Source organism: Eriocheir sinensis, chromosome 14, assembly GCF_024679095.1.
Source record: "Eriocheir sinensis breed Jianghai 21 chromosome 14, ASM2467909v1, whole genome shotgun sequence".
NCBI classification, from domain to species: Eukaryota; Metazoa; Arthropoda; class Malacostraca; order Decapoda; family Varunidae; genus Eriocheir; species Eriocheir sinensis.
The window spans coordinates 14873346-14893791 of record NC_066522.1 but is presented as its reverse complement, the minus strand read 5'-3'; the positions used below and the strand labels follow the sequence as shown (position 1 = coordinate 14893791).

Below are 20446 nucleotides of genomic sequence, written 5' to 3'. Positions count from 1 at the left end.
TCCACCTTTGACATGCATTTATCTAACTTCTAGCAAATGCTGTGGAACTTGATATCTTTTTCAGTATATGTACATCATCAGTATCACCTTCAATAGTTTCCTCCTACAAAATTATTCAAACTACTAAGCAAGCTACGTTTTCAAATGAATAACACTCTTCTACCCGTAACCTCTACCCTTTAAAGCGCATCTCAACATCGCTTATGCAACTCGAAAACTCCAGCCGTGACATTACACAGTCGAAGCCTTAACAACCAATTATATTCCTCTTCAACGGATCCAGAGCCTTTTCAATGTCTTCAACGCGTTTCTAGCCTTTCTAACCTATTTTTTTCCTCCCCCACAGATGCTCCGGTGTGGGTGCAGGCGCCGAAGGGAACAGTGGACGCCGTGGAAGGGGACAACCGCACCATCATCGCCAAGGCCCAAGCCAACCCCGGCCCTGTGAGGTAAGCCTTGACACCTCCCTCACCTCATTGCTGTCCCCAGGTATGTAAGATGCTTCTCATTCTCTTTAGGCAAGTTTTAATTAGGGTAAGTCTTAACACTTCATTTTCAGTGCTGTCTTCGTACCAGGGGTGTGGAATCGGTGTCGGAGTCGGTAAAAATATCTCCGACTCTGACTCCTTTGCGATACGTGTGATGTTGTGTGGCTGGGTGTGGTGCGGTGTGTGGTGTGACAGGGTTTGACTTGCCTACCACTGTACTGTAGAAGAGGGGATGGGGGAGGGGGATGGAGTCGGAGTCGGAGTCGCAACCTTAAAATTTCCTGGAGTAAGAGTCGAAGTTGGAGTCGAAGTTGGAGTCTAAAATTGGAGTCGAAGTTGGAGTCGATTTATTTTTTAATCCGACTCCACACTCCTGGTTCATATGAAAGGCAACGTAAGCCCCTCAGCGAAGCATCAACATGTATTATTCGTACGGTCGACACACAAACTATCACAGTCATGCACGTGTCAACTGATCCAAAGCCGCAATATTCAGGAAGGGGAGGGACAAAGCGTTCTATTAAATCATCGTTCCGGCAGGCAAATTGCAATGCGTCGGTGAAAATAACAAAGGTTTTTCTTCCGGCAGCTGTACAGTAAATCGTCCGTTGCTGGTTGGTTTGTAATACGGGGAATCCTGCAAGCGTTTACGTATTGGAATTAAATCTTACTAAATGGAAAATGTATATCAACGTCCACGTGGTGTTGTGTCTTTCTCTTCAACCCGCGGCGAAGAAAATTACCCGAACTTTTAATGTTGAGGCTTTGTTTGAACTTTTTTCTTGTTTTTTTGTTTTTTTCTGTTTCTATTCTTTACCTTTAGAAGCACACCACTTCATGAAAAAGGGTTGCCGTCCTCAGAGGTATTGGCTACACTGCCTTCCTCGCCACCACCACCACTGCCCCCTCCCCCCCTCCCCTCATCACTACCACTACCTCCCCCACCAACACCAACACCACCACCAACAATATCTCCACCACCACCACTACCAGCCCCCTTACCACCACCATCACCCCCCACACTACCACTACTCCGATATCTACCACCAACCCCACTACCACCAACACCACCACGACCATGACTCCCCCCAATCACAACCACTGCCTCCCCAACCATCATTACCCCTACAACCACCACTACTATCACCACCACCACCACCACCACCACCACACTGAGCTTCACTTATTCAACACTACATAAAAAATACACACGCCTAAACTATAATAAAAACTATGTATAAAAACTCGATCTATATATATCATTTCCAGGGTTGAAGTTTTCTTTCTTTCGTCACACAAACAAATCCATGAACACAACAAAGCAACATCAACCACAACCACAACCAAAACAAACCGCTCATCCTCCCCCTCCCCCCCTCCCCCCCAAAAAAAATAAGTAAAGAGCTATGACGAAAAAAAGAATTATATAATGTTAATCGGGTTAGCGTCCGACATTATTTTTTTTTTACTAAAGCACAACAAGCAGGGAAGAAAATGGATGTATATATATATAAGCATCTGTAACACCCTGACCCCTTCCTGGAACCTCACCCCCCCCCCCCCCTCCACACACACACTCACAGGTTCAGATGAAGGCGCGAGAAGGAGAGAGGAAAATGGACAGTAAGATAAGAGTTAGCTAGATGGGTGGCGATACAAAGATAATGTGGATGGTTTTCGGACAAGCTGTGGAGGGGAGGGAGAGAGTGTGAGAGTGGATGATGTGGTAGATGTGTATAGGAATGGAGAGAAGTGTTGGTAGGAGAGAGGGAAAGTGGTATTGATGTGGAGGAATGGTGGTGGAGGTGGTAGTGGTGGTGATGGTGGAGAAAAGAGAACCACCTGTAACCACCTTTCCACTTCTACACACAGGTACAGATGGAGACGCGAGAGGGAAGAGGGGAAGGAGAAGGTCACGGAACAGCGATAGTAGCAATGGAGAGAAGAAAAACTACCTGTAACCACCTTTTAACACCCTAATACTTCCCTATCTCTTAACAAACCCAGGTACAGATGGTGGCGCGGAAGGGAAGAGGACAAGGAGGAGGTCGGGACAGGCTCGGCAGGAGGAACAGTGGGTAAGGAAGCAGCGTCAGGTGGCGGCGGGTCGGGGGCGCTACACATGGGTCCCCTCCACCGCCGCCACTCCAACAACTACACCGTCACCGCCAGCAGTCCCCGCGGAGCCGTGTCTTCCCGCTTTTACCTCAACGTGCAGTGTGAGTCGCTTCATCCGTCGGGGCTTTGTGGTCTTGTTTACCGCCGGGTTGTTGTTGTTGTTGTGGTTTGTGATGCGAGGCTTTTGTGTTAAGCGCCTCTTCCATTGTTTTGGGTAACGTTTTGTCTTTTTTTTCCGCGTTTCTCTCGGTGTTTTCTAGTTCGTCAGTTTTCTCCTCATTTTTTTTTTTACTACAGAGATGGTTTGTGGTTGAGATGTTGTTTTTCTTTCGCATGCTCCCCTTTATAATCTCTATCTCTGTCTCTTTCTCTTATTATATACTCTTTAAGCCCTTCTGTTATCCTCCTCCTCCTCTTCCTCTTCCTTTATCTGTCTCTCTGTACTACCTATGCCTTTCTACTCTCCTCCTCCTCCTCCTCCTTTTCCTCCTCCACTATCTGCCTCTCTCTACTGCCTCAGCCCTTCTACTTTCCTCCTCCTCCTCCTCTATCTGTCTCTGCAATATGTAATCCCTTCTACTCTCCTCCTCCTATATGTGTCTCTCTAATACCTCAGCCCTTCTGCTCTCCTTGTACAGACGGACCAGAGAACGTCGAGACAGAGCGAAGAGTCAACGTGGCCAGGAACGGCTCGGCCACTGTCACCTGCTCCGCCCATGGGAACCCGACCCCCAACATCACCTGGACCAGAGAGGACAGGTAAGAGATCTAAGCCTCCACCCACCTGGCTCTCACGTACTGTTTTGTGTTGTGTTTCTGTTAGTGTTTATATTCTTTAGGTTATACGATCATAGAAGAGGAAGAGTATATTAAGAGAGAAAGATAGATAAAGTAATAAAAAGAGATATATTAAAGAAATAAACACAATATGATAAGCCGATTTCCCCGCTAGTCTGAGTGCGTGGAGAGGTATTAAGTGAGAAGTCCGTTAGCGTTTATGAAAGTTTGCCTTTCACATAAAAATAAATAAGGAGGAGGAGGAGGGGGCTTGGAGCTGGAAGGGAGGGGTGTTAGTAGGAGGGACTGTAGCAAAGATGAGTAAGAATGGGGCGTGTGTAAGTGTATGTAAGTGAAGAGGGGATGGGGTGTTAGTAGAATGGACAGTAGCAAAGGTAAGTAAGAATGAGGCGTGCGTAAGTGTGGGGAGTTGGAAAGGGACAGTAGCAAACGTAAGTACGAATGGGGCGTGCGTAAGTATATGTGAGTGAAGGGGGGATGGGGTGTTAGTAGAATGGGCAGTAGCAAAGGTAAGTATTAATGGGGCGTGCGAAAGTGTAGGGAGTTGGGGTTGGAAGGGAGGGGGTGTTAGTAGAAAGGAACAGTAGCGAAGGTAAGTAGTAAGTAGGAACACAATGAATGAAGCGAGGTCGTCAGTTTGCTTCTACACGTGAGCTTGAACGATTGAATGACGAAAAGCGAAATGAAGTGAAGTCTGTCAATTAGTATGAAAAAATAAGTACATATAAACAACACGTATAAAAAAAATCAATGTGCATGACTGATAAACAAGAAGAAGAAGAAGAAGAAGAAGAAGAAGAAGAAGAAGAAGAAGAAGAAGAAGAAGAAGAAGAAGAAGAAGAAAAAGAAGAAGAAGAAGAAGAAGAAGAAGATGAAGAAGAAGAAGAGCAGAGAGAGAAAGGAGGCAAGGAGGAGAAGGTAGAGGAAGAACTGGAGGACGAGAACAAGAACTATAGGACCAGGAGGAAGAGGAGAACGAGAACACGAAGGAAGACGAGAACAAGAGAAGGAGGAGGAAGAGAAGATGAAGGAGAAAGAGGAGGAAGAGGAGAAACAGTGACACAACAATGAAGGAAGAGGAGGACACTGGACAAGGAGGAGGAAGAGGAAGAGGAGGAGGAGACAGAGAAAGCAAGGAGAAGATGTGGACTACAGAGGAATTCCAGAATCGAACTGACACACAGCAAGACAATATAGAGACTTGGTGGTGATGGTGGTGGTGATGGTGATGGTGGTGGTGATGGTGATGGTGGTGTTTGTTTAGGTGAGCTGCTGGACTGTGGCGCTCTCTCTCTCTCCCTCTCCCTTTCCCTCTCCCTCTCCCTCTCCCTCTCCCTCTCTCTCTCTCTCTCTCTCAGGGGGCCGGCTGCTTGCATATCCTTGGTGTTGGCAAATCAATTCAACCAGAAGGCCAGCAAGCAATTCATGTGTGTGTGTGTGTGTGTGTGTGTGTGTGTGTGTGTGTGTGTGTGTGTGTGTGTGTGTGTGTGTGTGTGTGTGTGTGTGTGTGTGTGTGTGTGTGTGTGTGTGTGTGTGTGTGTGTGTGTGTGTGTGTCAAAAAAAATAGTTGCAGAAGAATATTTGAGTTGTAGTTTAACGTGAAATACATTTATTCTTGTACTAAATCGTGTGTTTCTATGTCTGTCTGAAAAGAGTTAGATAAGGAAATTTGGTATATAGTTTAAAATGAAATGTATTGATTGCTGTACTAATGTGTTCTTGTGTTCATTTCCTATTGATTTCCCTCATTTTCACTGTTTTTCACATCCCTTCCTCTATTAATTTTCCTCTTTATTTTCCTCTTTCATCTTTTTCCCCTTCCTTTCCCTCTTAACGTGTCCTCATAACAAACTTTTTACCACCAAAATATCATATGTGCGTGCGTGTGTGTGCTGCAGCAACGTGACGCGCGGGGTGCTGGCGGCGGGCGTGGGGAAGGCGCACCTGGTCGTCAAGCTCGCCTCACCTGCCGACACGGGCGTCTACCTCTGCCGCGCCTTCAGCCGTGTTGCCGAGGCCGCCCCCATGTCCTCGACGGTGGTGGTGGAACGTGAGTGGCAGCTTGTCTGTTTTGCCTTTGGTCATTTTCTCTTGCATTTTTTTCTTTTAATTTGTCGGGTTTTGTTTCGTTTATATACACATTTTTTTGCTTGCTTTCTTCCTTGCTTACTTTTTCTTACTTCTTTCCTTTCTTCTTTGTTTTTTTTACTTCATCTCTTCCTTCCTTGCTTGCTTGTTTCCTTTCTTTCAATCCTATTTTTTCTTTTTTGCCTTTCTTTCTCTCTTAAGTTATTTATTTATTTACTTTTTACTTCCTTCCTTCCTTCCTTCCTTCCCTCCTTTCCTCCTTTATTCTTTCATTCCTTCTTTTCTTTCCTCCTTTATCTCTTCTTTCCTTCCTTCCTTCTTACCTTTCTTTCTTCTTTCCTTCCTCTCTCGCTCCATTTTCTTCTTCCTTCCTTATTTCATTCTTTCCATCCTTCCTTCCTTCTTCTTTCCTTCCTCCCTTCGTTCGTTCCTTCCTTCCTACCCTCCTTCCTACCCACCTACCTACTTACAAACCTACCAACCTCAACCAGCAGATAGTCACCCCACTATAGCTTTGCCAACAACCCTCCCTTCCCTTTCCCTCCCTTCCTGCCGAACCAAACGCCCCCAAACACACACACACACACGCACACGCACACACACTCTTCCCTCGCAAGCGGACAGAAAATCAAAAGAACTGCAAGAATACGCTACGAAATTGCCTCCGGGACTGATGCGAGGGGGCTTAGTCTCTCCCCTTGTAGTGACCCGTAATTGGATTCGGTTCACGCTCACGCCCATGATTACTCTACACGCCGCCGCCAGGTGGGAAACCTTAGATCTCACTGCTGCCGCCGCTGAGCCCGAGTGCGCCGCCTCTTAAGTGCATGCAGCCACGCACTTAGATGGCTGCATTACCTCCGTCACGCTATATATAAGGATGCCCGACTAGTGGGTGCATAGAATGGAGTCTTGGCGTTAATTTAGGCGCAAAGGGAAACGGTTCAGATATATATGTTTCACTCTGGAGCAGCCTGCCTCGTGTTTCCTCCTGCCTACGACTTGAGCGCTTTCACGGGGATAGTTTCATGACGCCTCTCCTCCCGAAATTGAGCTCTTTTCCGGTTTCTCGTTTTGTTTGTTTGTTTGTTTGTTTGTTTGTTTTGTTTGTTTTCTGTTGTTGTTGTTGTTGGAGGAGGAGCGTCTAACAGGCCTTTTTGCTCCTGTTTTTGCTTTGTTTTTTCTTTGTTTTTTGCCCACGAGCTTTTTTTTTTTTGCACTAAAGGAAGCAGCTCAGGGGTAAAAAAAAAAATTAATAATGAGAAAAAAAGGCCAGCTAAACACTCCCTAAAAAAAAAAAAAAAAGCTGTCTTTCTTACCGTAAAAAAAAGGACAATGGTTTTTTCCCGATATTATCTTCTGTATATAACCGTTTCCTACTTGACATTAATAAAGTTAGCTAGAAAATAAGGAAATGCTTCAAAAACAAAATTCACTGCATGTTTAATGTTCTCCTCATAAACAAATGCGATGCTCAGTAACTATATATGTAAACGGATGATACGTTGTGACTATATCTCATCGACTCATGGGATTAATCTCGCTGGATGGGAAAATTATTCAAATATACGCTTCACTTGATGGTTTGTTTACTCTCTCTCGATATGAAAGGAATCTGAGGTCATTAAACGGACCATACTCCCACTCTGATGGCTGCAAATACGTGTTTAATAATGCCGCCGTGAGTCCCTGGCCTTACTTTGATACCTGTGGGCCTGTAAGCCGGGTTAATTAGTGGCCCGCCTAACCCGCCCGCCGCCTCCCTCGCTGTTTCAATCGCCCGCCGCCAGATGGTACTAATGCTAACAGGCTCTGGGAAAAAATGAAATTAAAATATGAATTAGGGATATACATGGAGCCTGATCTGCATATGTAGCCTCCCTATTTATGTTCGAATGGAGGCGTACTTTTAATTACGTTTTTGCAGACAACGGAATATATTAACTTACCAAGAGAGGGGAGGCGTTGTAGGGAAGCATTCCGAACCAGCAACAATAACGACGACAACAACAACAGCAGCACCAACAACAGCAGCAACAACAATAACCATAACAACAACACGACGAAAGCAATAGCAATAGGAATAATCTGTTAGTAATAATAATAATAGTATAATAATAGCAAAAACAACAACTATAGGAGTGAAAGTAGTAGTAGTAGTAGTAGTAGTAGTAGTAGTAGTAGTAGTAGTAGTAGTAGTAGTAGTAGCAATAATAATAATAATAATAATAATAATAATAATAATAATAATAATAATAATAATAATAATAATAATAATAATAATAATAATAATAATAATAATAATAATAACAACAACAACATCAACAACAGTAACAACAAACCAAGTAATAAAGCTACTTACAGAACACAACCTGAGCCTTCATTATTAAGTTTCAATGGCGGCGTATTTCCCTCACTCTCGGTCGGCACAAATTATTCCGTTAATTTTTCATCGCGGCCGATCTACATGACATTCATATTCGATGACATATGTTCACTTTTAAATGAGGGAGCATTTCAAACAAACGGCCGCGGTAATGATGATTCAGACGTGATGAATGTACGCGCCTCGGGGTTGGTATATTATTCATATTCGGTGTATTTCTTTACGCACTTGCTCCACACATCTATATTAATGACGCCCACCGGATTATTGAACAGCGAGTGCTACAGGTAAAGTATGCATGATGTCGTAAAAGAGTATTTCCATAAACGAATCATAACGGGCAGATAAAAAAGAATGTGGTACGGGATATCTACTGGTCTCTTTTTTGGTTCAGGGGACAAAAACACAGATAACAGGAAACAGAGTAGCTAAATAAGGATCTCGGTGTATGGCATGGCTTTTGCTTGCTCCTACTGGTCTCTTTTTGGTTCGTGTTACTTCGTCCGCGTGTTATTTTTACAGCAAAGTAGGCAGGTTAAGGGGGCTAGAAAAGATGAAAAGCCCGTTACGCGTATTTCCCTTCTCAGTCTGGCTATGCGGCGCTCACTCTTGAACAGGTTAAGTTAGGTTAGGTTAGGTTAGGTTAGGTTAGGTTAGGTTAGGTTAGGTGAGAAGTTAGGTTAGGTTAGGTAAAGTTAGAGTTTGTGAAAGTAATTTTCTCCTCGTGGTTATTTTCAAAGCTACACACGAGGCCTTCACTCAGGGACCACATACCCGCAGAGAGATTGGGAATATGCGTCCGGTACAGCGTTGTTCGTGACTTATTAAGATACGAAATACTCTAAAACCAAGTATTAACCCACGCATTAGTTTCAACACATATATAACGCCACCCACGTATTTCCAATCCTACTACATTAATCAGCACTTCATTTGCAAGCGAAACCCACACAACAAACCAGAGAATTACCATTTGAAGAAACTGAGTAAGCTGATTACCATTACTTCCACTGCAAATATCTCTTCAACTCTTACCCAAATTCAAGAAGATGCATTATGAAGTGACCCAATATCCCTTACTTCTCTATGGATTTCAAACCTTTTTAAATCAGCTATGCAACTCTTACTCAAATTCAAGATGTAAGTTAGGTCACACAACTTCCCTTATTTCTCTATGTTTTTTTGTTTTTTTTTCAGATCAATAACATAGCCTAACTTTAATACACTATACACCCAGACACTAACCCAGACACCCTAACACTATTCACCCAGACGCAGTAAAATAATAAAACACAAAGCTAATGGTCCCTTTTCACTGCATCTCTTCACATCTTTCTCAAACTCTACACCGGCAACACCACGAGCAAGGACAAACAGAAATAGAAGCAGAAACAGAAATCCAAACAGAGAGCGAGTGCGTGTATATGTGTGTGTTTGCGTGGATGGAGAGAAGCTGCATGTAGGTGGAAGAACAAGGTTAAGGTACAAAGTAAAGAAAATCAGACGGAACAGCAAGCAAGCGCGGAGGAGAGCTGTGGAATAAGTGTGGATGGTGTCAGTCCTGAATAACTCCGCTGACACGCCGGCATTTGTTAGTCTTGCGTCGCCCTCGAAGTCGCCATGTAACAGCGAACTACCTGCCTGGGACGGAGCCGAGGAAGAGGGGTAGAGGCCTGCATGCTTGCCCTTTCTCTTTCGCTATTCTCTTCTTCATTTCTTTCATTTCCGTGTGTTTCTTCTTCCTTTTTCTTTTCTGACTCCTTTTTCTACTTCATTTGTCCAGTCCTTCCCTTTTTTTCCTTCTCCTTTTCTCCCTCCTCATATTCCTTTCCTTCCTCCTCCTCCTCCTCGTTGTTGTCTTTTTCCTTCTCATTCTTTACTCCCTCCTACTCCTATTCCTACATTTGCCCTCTTTTCCTTCTCTTCCCCCTCCTCCTACTCATTTTCTTCGTCTTCGTCAGCCTTCATCTCGTTCTCCTCCTGATCCTCTTCCCCGTCAACTCCTTCCTTCTCCTCTTCTTCCTTCTACTTCTACTCTTACTTCATGCATCTACCCCTTATTCTTCCTTTCCCTTCTCTACTTCCTCCTCAATTGCTTTCTCCTCGTCGTGCTCTCCCTCCTTCTTCTCCTCCTCCTTCTCCTGTTCGTTCTTCGTCCTCGTCAACTTCCTCCTCCTCCTCCTCCTTCTCCTTCTCCTCTTTCTCCTTCCTTCTGCATGCCCTCCTCCTTCTTCTTCTTCTTCCTCCTCCCCTTTGAACCTCGGCTGAGCTAGTTAGACCAAACGAACAAAACTCATGCTTCAAAGTCTTTCTCTTCCTCCTCCTCCTCTTCATCATCCTCCTCCTGCTCCTCCTTCTCGTCCTCCTTCCATCTCACCTACTTGAGCCGAAAACCGAGTTACCCGAAACGGACCAAACTCATTCATCAAAACCTCGCATCATCCTCCTCCTCCTGCCTCTCCTCCTGCATGTGTTATTGTGGCCTTTGCACGAGAGCGAACTTGTGAGGGTGTTCTGCGTTGATTTTCAGTCTTGGTGTCTTATTACCTGTACCAGACTAAGTTCCGACGGCTATTAAAGATGAATTACTAGACCGTGGTTTTGTATCTTCATGAAATTAATGTCGTTCTCGGTACAGTATATTCTTTGGGTTGTTAGTGTTAGTTAAGAGCTATAGGCGCCGTCGATAGTGTAACGTCATCATTTTGTATCTCGTTACCTCTCAGGGCTATTTCAGTCCAAAAAATACACGGACTATAGCTTCTTCCTTTTTGTGTGTGTGTGCGTGTGTGTGTGTGTGTGTGTGTGTCATCACTGCAAGTCACCAAAACAACACCTAATCCATGATCTGATAGCGATAAATAAAGGTTCCTATTACTGTAGTGTTTCCTAGTGACATAAAAAGAACGTAAGCACGGTGGTATCTACAATAATATAAAGTCAACAGGTAAAATAAAACAACAGACCTTTTTTTTTCATCACTTCGTACAGCATCTTCTTTGGCGATAGGAAATACCAATAGACTACAACAATTATAAAGTAATCCCACCTCAGTCCACCGAGCAGCACGTATATCATTAGGGACAACACAAAGGATAACCCAGACCTTGTGTTGGCCGCCCTACACCCGAGACAGCGGATGAATAACCAAACTATGAAGGCCTTAAAGGAGATGGAGGAGACGTGCGCCTCGGAGTCAAGGGCCGCGCGAAGGACGTTGATTCCTAACACACGTCAATATTGATCCAGAAGTCGGGTAAAACTAACACTAACATCACAAAGTACTCCATGAAAATCCCAACAACTTATACGAGAGGCTTTTTAAACACGTGAACAGAGGCGCCGACACGTTTAACCCGGTAGCAGCGACGGGCCAAATTTGTGGCTTCACTGTATAGCATCGACGGGCCAAATTTGTTTAAGATCACAGGCTCTGAGCTTCTATAGGGCAGTGTCTGGTTTCGTTGCCACGTGGAAGCGCCGGCAGCGTCAGACTCGAGCCCTGATACTCTCGGCCTTTCCTTCCACCCATCGGTTAGTGTCTCAGCTTACCGAGGAAGGGCGACGCTCAGCCTGCCCAGCCAGCACAAGATACACTGTCACGATTATAGGCTGTAAAAAGGCAATAATGACAAGATGCTGTTTACTATTCATAAGATTTTGTGCTGTGGAAAAATATCTACCTTATCAGTCTATCTATCTGTATATATTTATCTATCTATTTATCTATCTGTCTATCTATCTATCTATCTATTATCTATCTATCTATCTATCTATCTATCTGTCTATCTACCTATTTATCTATTTATCTATCTATCTATCTATCTATTATCTATCTATCTATTGGTCCCTACATAGATAGATAAATAGATAGATAAATAGATAGAAAGACAGATGGATGGAGAGAGATATTTAAAGACTTATTAATATACACGTGCGTAGCTTACATAATTTAGCCAGCACTTAAATTCCGAAACTTTCGTAATACAAATGATATATTAAACGCAATTATGTGGGCGGCGGAGAAATTAATGTCGGCCATGAACATTTCAAGCACCATTTATGCCAAGAGAGTTGTTGTGCGGGTGACACATGCACTCCCCCCCCCCCATGACCACCCCCCCCCCCATCGCGGCCACACAGCACCACGCACGCAGCCTCGTTGGGCGGCTGACAAACCACCACCAAGCCCTTCCTTTGCCCCCCCGCCGCACGCCGCCTCAGCCACACGCCAGTACCCTCACTAGTGTCGCCGCCTCCCGGGCCCTCGCCGCCGCTGGCTAATTGATTCCCCACCGGACACTGGCTCACGCGGCGGCACACCCTTGCTGTTGCTTGTTTCTTTGATGCCGCCGCCGCCCCAAGCCCCGCCTCTCCCCGCCCTGCCTTGTATACCCTCACGTCTCTATCCCAAGGCCTAGGGAGCGCTGTATGTCTTTTCAAGATTATAACCTCTATATTTATATTTTCTGTTAGTAGGAGCCTCGTTTTTGTGGGCTGTTTCCTGTTGTGTGCCCTTGCGTCCCTCTTGCTAGAGCAGACAACAGATAACGCTAACGATGGACCAGACGGGACAGCCGCGGCACACACTTCTACAGGTGGCTGACCGGAGCGGCGTATGTGTGCTGGAAATGACAGCTGTCGAGAATAAGCACGAGGACGTGACCCGCCATGTCCTCTTTCCTCCATCTCAAAGGTTCCGTCACCGCACACGCCCTCACAGATTAGAAGCTGCTCCGCGGTGCTGTGTGGCGACACATCCCCAGGAGGCGGGTAATGGACTGTGTTGCACAAGACTCCACTTTAGTCAACTAGACAGATTTTTTTTTTTTTTAACCCTTTTAGAGCCACTTTCACCTCGGCTAACCCCCCCCCCCCCCCTCAACACCTCCCACCACGTAAGAATGGTGTCATGCGTGGGCCACAGGCGTATATATCGCGTCCTTGACAGACAATGCCCCTCAAGACCAGCCTCCCTGAGGGAAGGCTGAGTCCGGGGGGGAGGAAAGCCGACAAAAGCACTGCGCTGAGGCAACATCGCGTGCTCGAGGCCTTGGCCTCTATTGTGACTTGGAACTCTCCCGGATGTAAATCCTCGAAAATTTGGAGGAAGCTTCTTCCTCATCCTTCTTTAATTACACTGCAATAATATACTGACTACGAATTATGCGAGCGTGTGGCGCGTTGCAAATGTAACACGAAGAGCGAAACATTTATTTTCCATCATTATTGTGTAGAGGAGGCTAAACACCCCTCCCCCCTGATAATACCTACACAAAATAAAAATAATAATGTAGGTATTTACAAATATCAAACTAAACCGATTCTTACTTCCCATTACTGCTGCCTTTGAATTTATCAGTAATAGTATGTCAACACTTTTTAGTCGGCAATAACGTAGAGAGGAATTACAACCTCAAAACAACATATTATACACAACCCCGCCACATTCCTCGACGCGGGCAGGGAGGACCAGCTGGGGCGGCACACAGAGGCTCTCGCAGGCAGGTCGGCCGCTCAAAGGGAAGACAAGACCTTGGGTTACAGGAGCACAACATTCCGGGCCCTGCAAGCCCCGGCCAAGGGTGACACACCATCCAGACAGCTTTAAACACCTGCCTCCTGCCCCTCCTTGCATCCCCCCCGCCGCTGCATGCACCAACCCCCTCCTCCCTTCCCTTCCCAATCCATCCCACACACACACACACACACACACACACACACACACACACACACACACACACACACACTCACACAAATACACACACACACACACACACACACACACACACACACACACACACACACACACACACCATTGTGGAACTAAAACAAACAACATGACTACCAACCTAAACAGCTCCTCATATGCCTCTCAATTTCCACCCCGACGGCGAAATTGAGCTACAAAAAAGCGACCTCACTCACCTCAGGACCTAAACAGTTACTTTTATGTCCCTTTTCTCCCTACAGAGGCCCCGTGGTGGACCAACACGCGCCCCGGGGAGGTGGTGGGCAGCTCGTGGGCGCCGCTAGGGGGAAGTGGGGTGCTGGAGTGCCACATGAAAGCCCACCCACCGCCCACCTTCCACTGGGCCACGCGAGACGGGAGAACCATCACGGCCAGCAGGAAGTTCTCATTTCAGGGGTCGACGGTAAGTTTAGGAAGGCGGAGAGAGGAGGAGGAGAAAAGGAAGAGGAGAAGGAAGGAGGGGAGTGGAGGAACTGAAGAAGGACGAGGACGAGGAGGGACGGTAGAGGAAGAGGGAAAGGAACGGGAGAGGAGACAGGAGGAGAGATGATGGAAGAGGAGAAGGAGAAGGTGGTAGTGAAGGAGGAGAAGGGACGCAAGAAGAAAAGGAGGAATGAGAGAATAGGAGGAGTAACGAGAATGACAGAGGAGGAACAACAGAAGAGGGGGAGGAGGAATGAAGGGAGAGGGCAAGGAGAAGGAAGGACAGTAGTGAGGGAGAAGGAGGAGGGAGAAAGGGTGGCGAGAGAGGAGGAGGAATGACGGAAGAGGAGGAGGAGGAAAGAGGAGGTAAGGGGAAGAAGAGAGGGATGACAGGCAAGAAAGGCGATGATAACGAAAGAGAAAAAAAAAGTGAATTAGAGGATGTAGAAGGAAGAGACTATTGATAAAGAGAAAGAGAGAATGGGAAGAAGAGAGAGGAAATAAAAAGGAAGGAGAAGGAAAAGGCAAGGAAAGGAGAGGTATGAGGAAGAGAGAAACAGAGAATAAGGAAAAAAAAAAGGACGAAAAATACAGATAAGAAGAAACAAATAGAAAAAAATAAGGAAGAAAGGGAAAAGCAAGGATAAAGACATATGGAAAAGAAAGAAAATAAGGGAAGTATAAGAGAGAAGAAGAAAGTGAACGAGGACAGAGAGAGAGAGAGAGAGAGAGAGAGAGAGAGAGAGAGAGAGAGAGAGAGAGAGAGAGAGAGAGAGAGAGAGAGAGAGAGAGAGAGAGAGAGAGAGAGAGAGAGAGAGAGAGAGAGAGAGAGAGAGAAGGCGTGAGCTATGCAAGATTCACAAGACGAAAGACATGTAAGAGAGATTAATGGACGCTGTGAGGGAAAGGTAAGGGGAGGAACGAGATTAGGGAGGAGACTGGAGGGGGAGGAATAGGATCAAGATAGGGATTGAGGGGAGAGGAGAGGGAAGGAGAGGAGAGAGTTAGGGAGGGGAATAATAGTGAGAAGTCTATAAAAGGAAGATAAATGGTTGAATAGACGATACATAGAGGTGGTGAGGGAATAGAATGATAGGGATTTGGCTATAGATGTGTGTATACCTCTCTCTCTCATCCTTCCTTCCTCATTCTCCTCATCCTCATACTCATCTCCTCATCCTCATTCTCTTCTCTTTAACCTAGCATTTCATCTTTCAGTATATCATCACAGCGATTAGCGGGCTTTTTTTTACATATTTTTTTTTTTTGTTGCCCTTGTTTCTTTAGCTGTAAAAAAAAATGTGCAGAGTTCTTCATAGTTTACAATCATGGGACCATATTCTCAGACGATTTTGGCTCCCACAACCATTATTTTCCAAGGTCACAAAGGATGTTAGTCGGGTCCTCGTGAATGTATTATAACGTTCATGGTGCAGAAGCCACGTCAAACTATCGCTAGGCTCAAAAAACTACCCCTGGAAATACCCACCTCCTTCTACTATCCTTCCTCCTCTTCCTCTCCCTTCATTCCTCCTCCACCTCTTCTGTTATTCTTCCTCTTCCAATTTCATCACTTCTCCTCCTCCTCCTCTTCCGTCATTCCTCCTTCTCCTCCTCCTTCTTCACCATCACCTTATCCTCCTCCTCTCCTATCATTTCTCCTTGTGTCTCCTCCCCAAGGCCTTAACCAATGTGTGTGTGTGTGTGTGTGTGTGTGTGTGTGTGTGTGTGTGTGTGTGTGTGTGTGTGTGTGTGTGTAAGTTCCGAAATGTTTGAGAATTATGGGTCAAGGCCTTTGCTCCTCCTCTCAATAGTTTCCTTATATTCAGTTCTTCACTCCCTCTGGTTTGTGTGCAGTCTCCCCTTCAGCACCTACAGTTTTCTTTCTCTACACCTCTGTGGCCAAACTAAGACAACGTAATGTATTCAGTCTGATCCATGACGTGTAGAAAAGATACATGGTGTTATTTCTATAGGAGGCCAAAAGACTGACTCAACCAAACTACCATATTGTTGGGTAGAAAAGTAAATAGGAAATAGGGGGAAAATAAAACTACTACACGTATTAACTGAGACTGAGAAACCGGTGCCTTTAATACCGTCAAACAAACAGAGGTGTGTAGAGGTGTAGACAGAGTATGTGTTGGGTGTTCTGCCGTAGGTTAAGAAACTTGTCTCACTCTTACAAGACACGTTCGCTTCTAACATCAGCTATTTCTGAAGTCCAAAGAGGGGGTCAGTCGGATTCTAATGAGTGTTTCTTGAGGTTAACGGTACGGAAGAAGGGTCAAACTACCACCAGGGTCATGAAAGTACTCCTGGAAATGCCCACAACTCCTACGAAAGCCTTGTCAAATATGTGTTCTTGAGCGGCGAAATGTCTTATACTACGACGGTTAGTGAACTGGTGTGTGGGTGGGTGGGTTATATGATGCAGAAGAAATCTTAACGTTAGTGTATGTGATGGAAGGGAGTTACTGAAGGGAGTAAGGGAAGACATTGTTCTTAGTCTTAATTGTCACATGGTACCGGCACCCTAACCCCCCCTCCCCCCCCCCCTCCACACACACACACACACGCAGCATCAGGCAGCTCGCACCAAGAAGGCTCCTGATTCACTTGGCACTTCTAATGAGTCTCTGTTTAAAAGTTGTATATGAAATTACGCTAAGTTCCAAGTTTTAATATCTCTCTCTCTCTCTCTCTCTCTCTCTCTCTCTCTCTCTCTCTCTCTCTCTCTCTCTCTCTCTCTCTCTCTCTCTATCTCTCTCTCTCTCTCTCTCTCTTCTCTCTCTCTCTTGGTCGCAGTCCGTTGTTACAAAGTGCAAGTGTTTATAGTGGCGCCTTCTTGCATAACATATTTATAATTTTATATGATTTAATATAAAATATTTTACTTATAGTGCTGTTGATAATATTTATACTTCTCTATCTCTCTCTCTCTCTCTCTCTCTCTCTCTCTCTCTCTCTCTCTCTCTCTCTCTCTCTCTCTCTCTCTCTCTCTCTCTCTCTCTCTCTCTCTCTCTCTCTCTCTCTCTCTCTCTTTTTAAAATTATATTACTGTTATTGCTCCCCATTAAATATAATCATAAAATCTTGCAAGGAAAAAAAATATATATGGACACACACTCAATTAAAAGTTAAAGACTCCACCATCAAAAAAAATAATAAATGGAGAGTAAGCTGCAGATTATAAAAAGGTTTGAATCGTTTACATTTGAGGGGGAGAGAGAATTAAGTATGAGTGTGACTCTCTCTCTCTCTCTCTCTCTCTCTCTCTCTCTCTCTCTCTCTCTCTCTCTCTCTGAACTCTACTACTCTAATTTAAGAAGAAAGTTGAAAGGAACGGTTGTATTTCATTTTCCCTCGCCTCTCCTACTAATCTCCATATACCTTCTCATCCAGCTCTTAATTTTTCTTTTCTACCCTCCCATGAGCTGTTAAATCGATTATCTCCAAATCCTCATTAAGTTCTACCTCTTAACTCCTTTTCCCATCCTTTCCGAGCTGCTGAACATGTCTAACTCGCCCTTCCGATCCTTTTCCGAGCTCCTAAATCGGTCCTCTCTCTCTCTTTTTCCAGTTCTTTCTAAATTCCTCCTTTCTATCTTCCATGTGCTTCTAAATCGAGGCTCTCCAACTTCATATCTCATCCTTCCTATCCTTTTCCGAGTTCCTAAATCGGTCCTGTCTGTCTCTCTTCATCCAGTTCTTTTCAAATTTCCTCTTTTCTATATCTTCCATGTGCTTCTAAATCGATGCTCGCCAACTTCACATCCAGATCATACTTTTAACTCGTGCTTTCTATCCTTCATGAGCTTTTAAACTGATCCACTTCACCTTCTCATTCAGTTCTTTCTTTAACTCTTCTTTCCTACCCTCCCTGAGCTCGTGAACATGACCTCTCTACTTCCTCATTCAGTTCTTTCATTATTTTCATCTTTCCGATCCTCCCTTAGCTCCTGTGCCGATCCTCTCTACCTTCTAATCCAGTTCTCTTTTAAACTTGTTCTTCCCATCCTTTCCCAAGCTTATAAACATCCCCATCTTCTCATCCAGCTCCCATTAACTCGTCCACTATATCTCCCATGAATTTCAAAACCGAGGCTCTCCATCTATTCACCCAGTTCCTCTTAGGTAATCCTTCCCATCCTTCTCATCCAGTTCCTCATAACTCGTCCTCTCATTCCTTCTTGAGCTCTTAAACCTCTCCCCGACCTCTCCCACCTCCTCCGCCACTCCACTCCATTCCACTAATCTTCCGCACAACTCGTAATGGTTTGCAGGCGGAAAAACGGGCCTGGAAGTGTAATTGCCTCACACAGCATGATGAATAGTGTCGTTCCCCGTTAAAAAGGGAAGAGGAAACAAGAGGGAAAAGTCAGTAATTGCTGGCGTGTTGTGGCGATTAATTATATTCTCCGCTTCGACTTCCTCGCCTCATTCTGCGTCAGGGAGGGAAGTTTACTGGTCTTCAGGGACGGATTTCATTATGTAGATAGGTAGATACAGGTAAGTAGGTAAGTAGGTAGGTAGGTAGGTCGGTAGGAAGAAATACTGGATTGAGAAGTTAGCGGTAGACTTCCTCGCCTCATGCTGCGTCAGGGAGGGAAGTTTACTGGTCTTCAGGGACGGATTTCATTATGCAGATAGGTAGATAGGTGGGAACGTAAATAGGAAGGTAGGTAGGTAGGTAGGTCGGTAGGAAGAAATACTAGATTGAGAAGTTAGTGGTAGACTGATAGCTTTGTAGGTAGAAAGAAAAGACTGGGTTGACAAATTTGTGGTAGACAGGTAGGTAGATAGGCAGGTAAGTAGGAAAGTAAGTAGGCAGGTAGGTACGAAGAAACGCTGGGTTGACAAGTTAGTGGTAGATTGACAGATTTGTAGGTAAGAAGAAAAGATTGGGTTGACAAATTAGCGATAGATAGGAAGGTAGGAAAGTGGGTAAGTAAGTAGACAGCTAAGTAGATAAATAGGAAAAACAGACTGGGTTAACAAATTAGTAGCAGATAGGAAGATAGAAGTCAAGAGAGAGAAGAGTGAGTTCACAAATGAGTTGAATTAATCGCACACTCATGAACGGGTATCGAACAGGTTTACAGATGCAGAGTGTGAGAACAATGCGAAAAGGGCTTTGAAAATCGACTTGTAACGGCGACGGAAATCTAAATCGAAGAGGGATGCTGATGAACCCGGATAGCAGCAGCGTGAGGAGAAAGAGAAAGAAAACACCTGCGACTAATTACAGCAAAGTGGATTCAGAGCTCAGGAAAAAAAACGCGCGCCATTACATGTGGGTCTGTGCCAAGGTTGTCTGAACGAGAAATGCTTCCGACGTGTTGGAATTAATATACTCCGGGAACATAATGGAGGAGAGCGCGATGTGAGGTGATGAGGCACACAAAGGGAGAAAGACCTGGTGTTAAACGAAGAATACAAAAGTTGATATGAAGAAAGTAAAGACACATGACAAATTTACGAAAAAAAACTTGAAAATAGAGGAATGATACAATGAACGAACGTCTTACGAGGAAGGTTGAAGAGGATGTATATTTCAGGATAAGAGACACAAAACAATATCACAAAACGTACAGCCACACACAAACAAGCAAACACAAACACAAACTTCCCTCTTTTAATCGTCCCCAATGAAGTAAGCAAAAGATAGAGACAAAGATAGATGGACAGACAAAGAAACAGATTGACGAATAGATAGAGAAATAAAAAAAAGATAAACGCAGTAATGTTGAATGCCCCCCAAACCCCTTTTTAAAGACAAATAGATAGATAAATAGAGAGAGAGAGAGAGAGAGAGAGAGAGAGAGAGAGAGAGAGAGAGAGAGAGAGAGAGAGAGAGAGAGAGAGAGAGAGAGAGAGAGAGAGAGAGAGAACAGAATAGAGAGAAATAGCTACACTGATAGTATATGATGTCTCCTAAACCCCCATTTTAAATATATATGGATAAATAAATACAAAGACAACAGAATAAAGAGAGACAGCTAGATTAACATAGAGAGGAAGAACAGAGTAGAGAGTAACAAGCATATACTGATGTCCCCCCAAATCCCCCTTTCAGCTGGTGGACGGCGTGGTGGAGTGGGCGTCACGGCTGGAGGTGCGTGACGTGACCCCCGAGGACTATACGACCTACACCTGCACCGCCACAAACGCCCTGGGCAAGCACACCGCCACCGTCTCCCTCACGCCCCCCGTCCCTCCCGCCACCCCGAGACGCCTGGCTGTGAGTGGGCGTCTGCTCTTTTATCCTGTTCTTCTTTGGAGTGGAGTTCAAGGCTGTTTCTTTTGTTTGTTTTAGATTGGTTTGTCTTTTCTTTGTTTTCTTATTTCACATGCTTCTGACATTCTCTTGTTTCATCTTTGTTTTCCAGT

At 44.8% G+C, this 20446-nt stretch overlaps 1 protein-coding gene across 1 annotated transcript in view; it reads left to right on the top strand.

Annotated features, from left to right (window-relative positions):
* Positions 1–20446, top strand: part of LOC126998316 (nephrin-like) — a 135529-nt gene that overhangs the window by 106627 nt on the left and 8456 nt on the right. Inside the window, exons 12-17 of the mRNA XM_050859802.1 lie at positions 347–449; positions 2496–2707; positions 3245–3365; positions 5303–5454; positions 13852–14033; positions 20133–20297. Coding sequence (XP_050715759.1) covers positions 347–449; positions 2496–2707; positions 3245–3365; positions 5303–5454; positions 13852–14033; positions 20133–20297 — 935 coding nt within the window. The remainder of the gene's footprint in view (positions 1–346; positions 450–2495; positions 2708–3244; positions 3366–5302; positions 5455–13851; positions 14034–20132; positions 20298–20446) is intronic.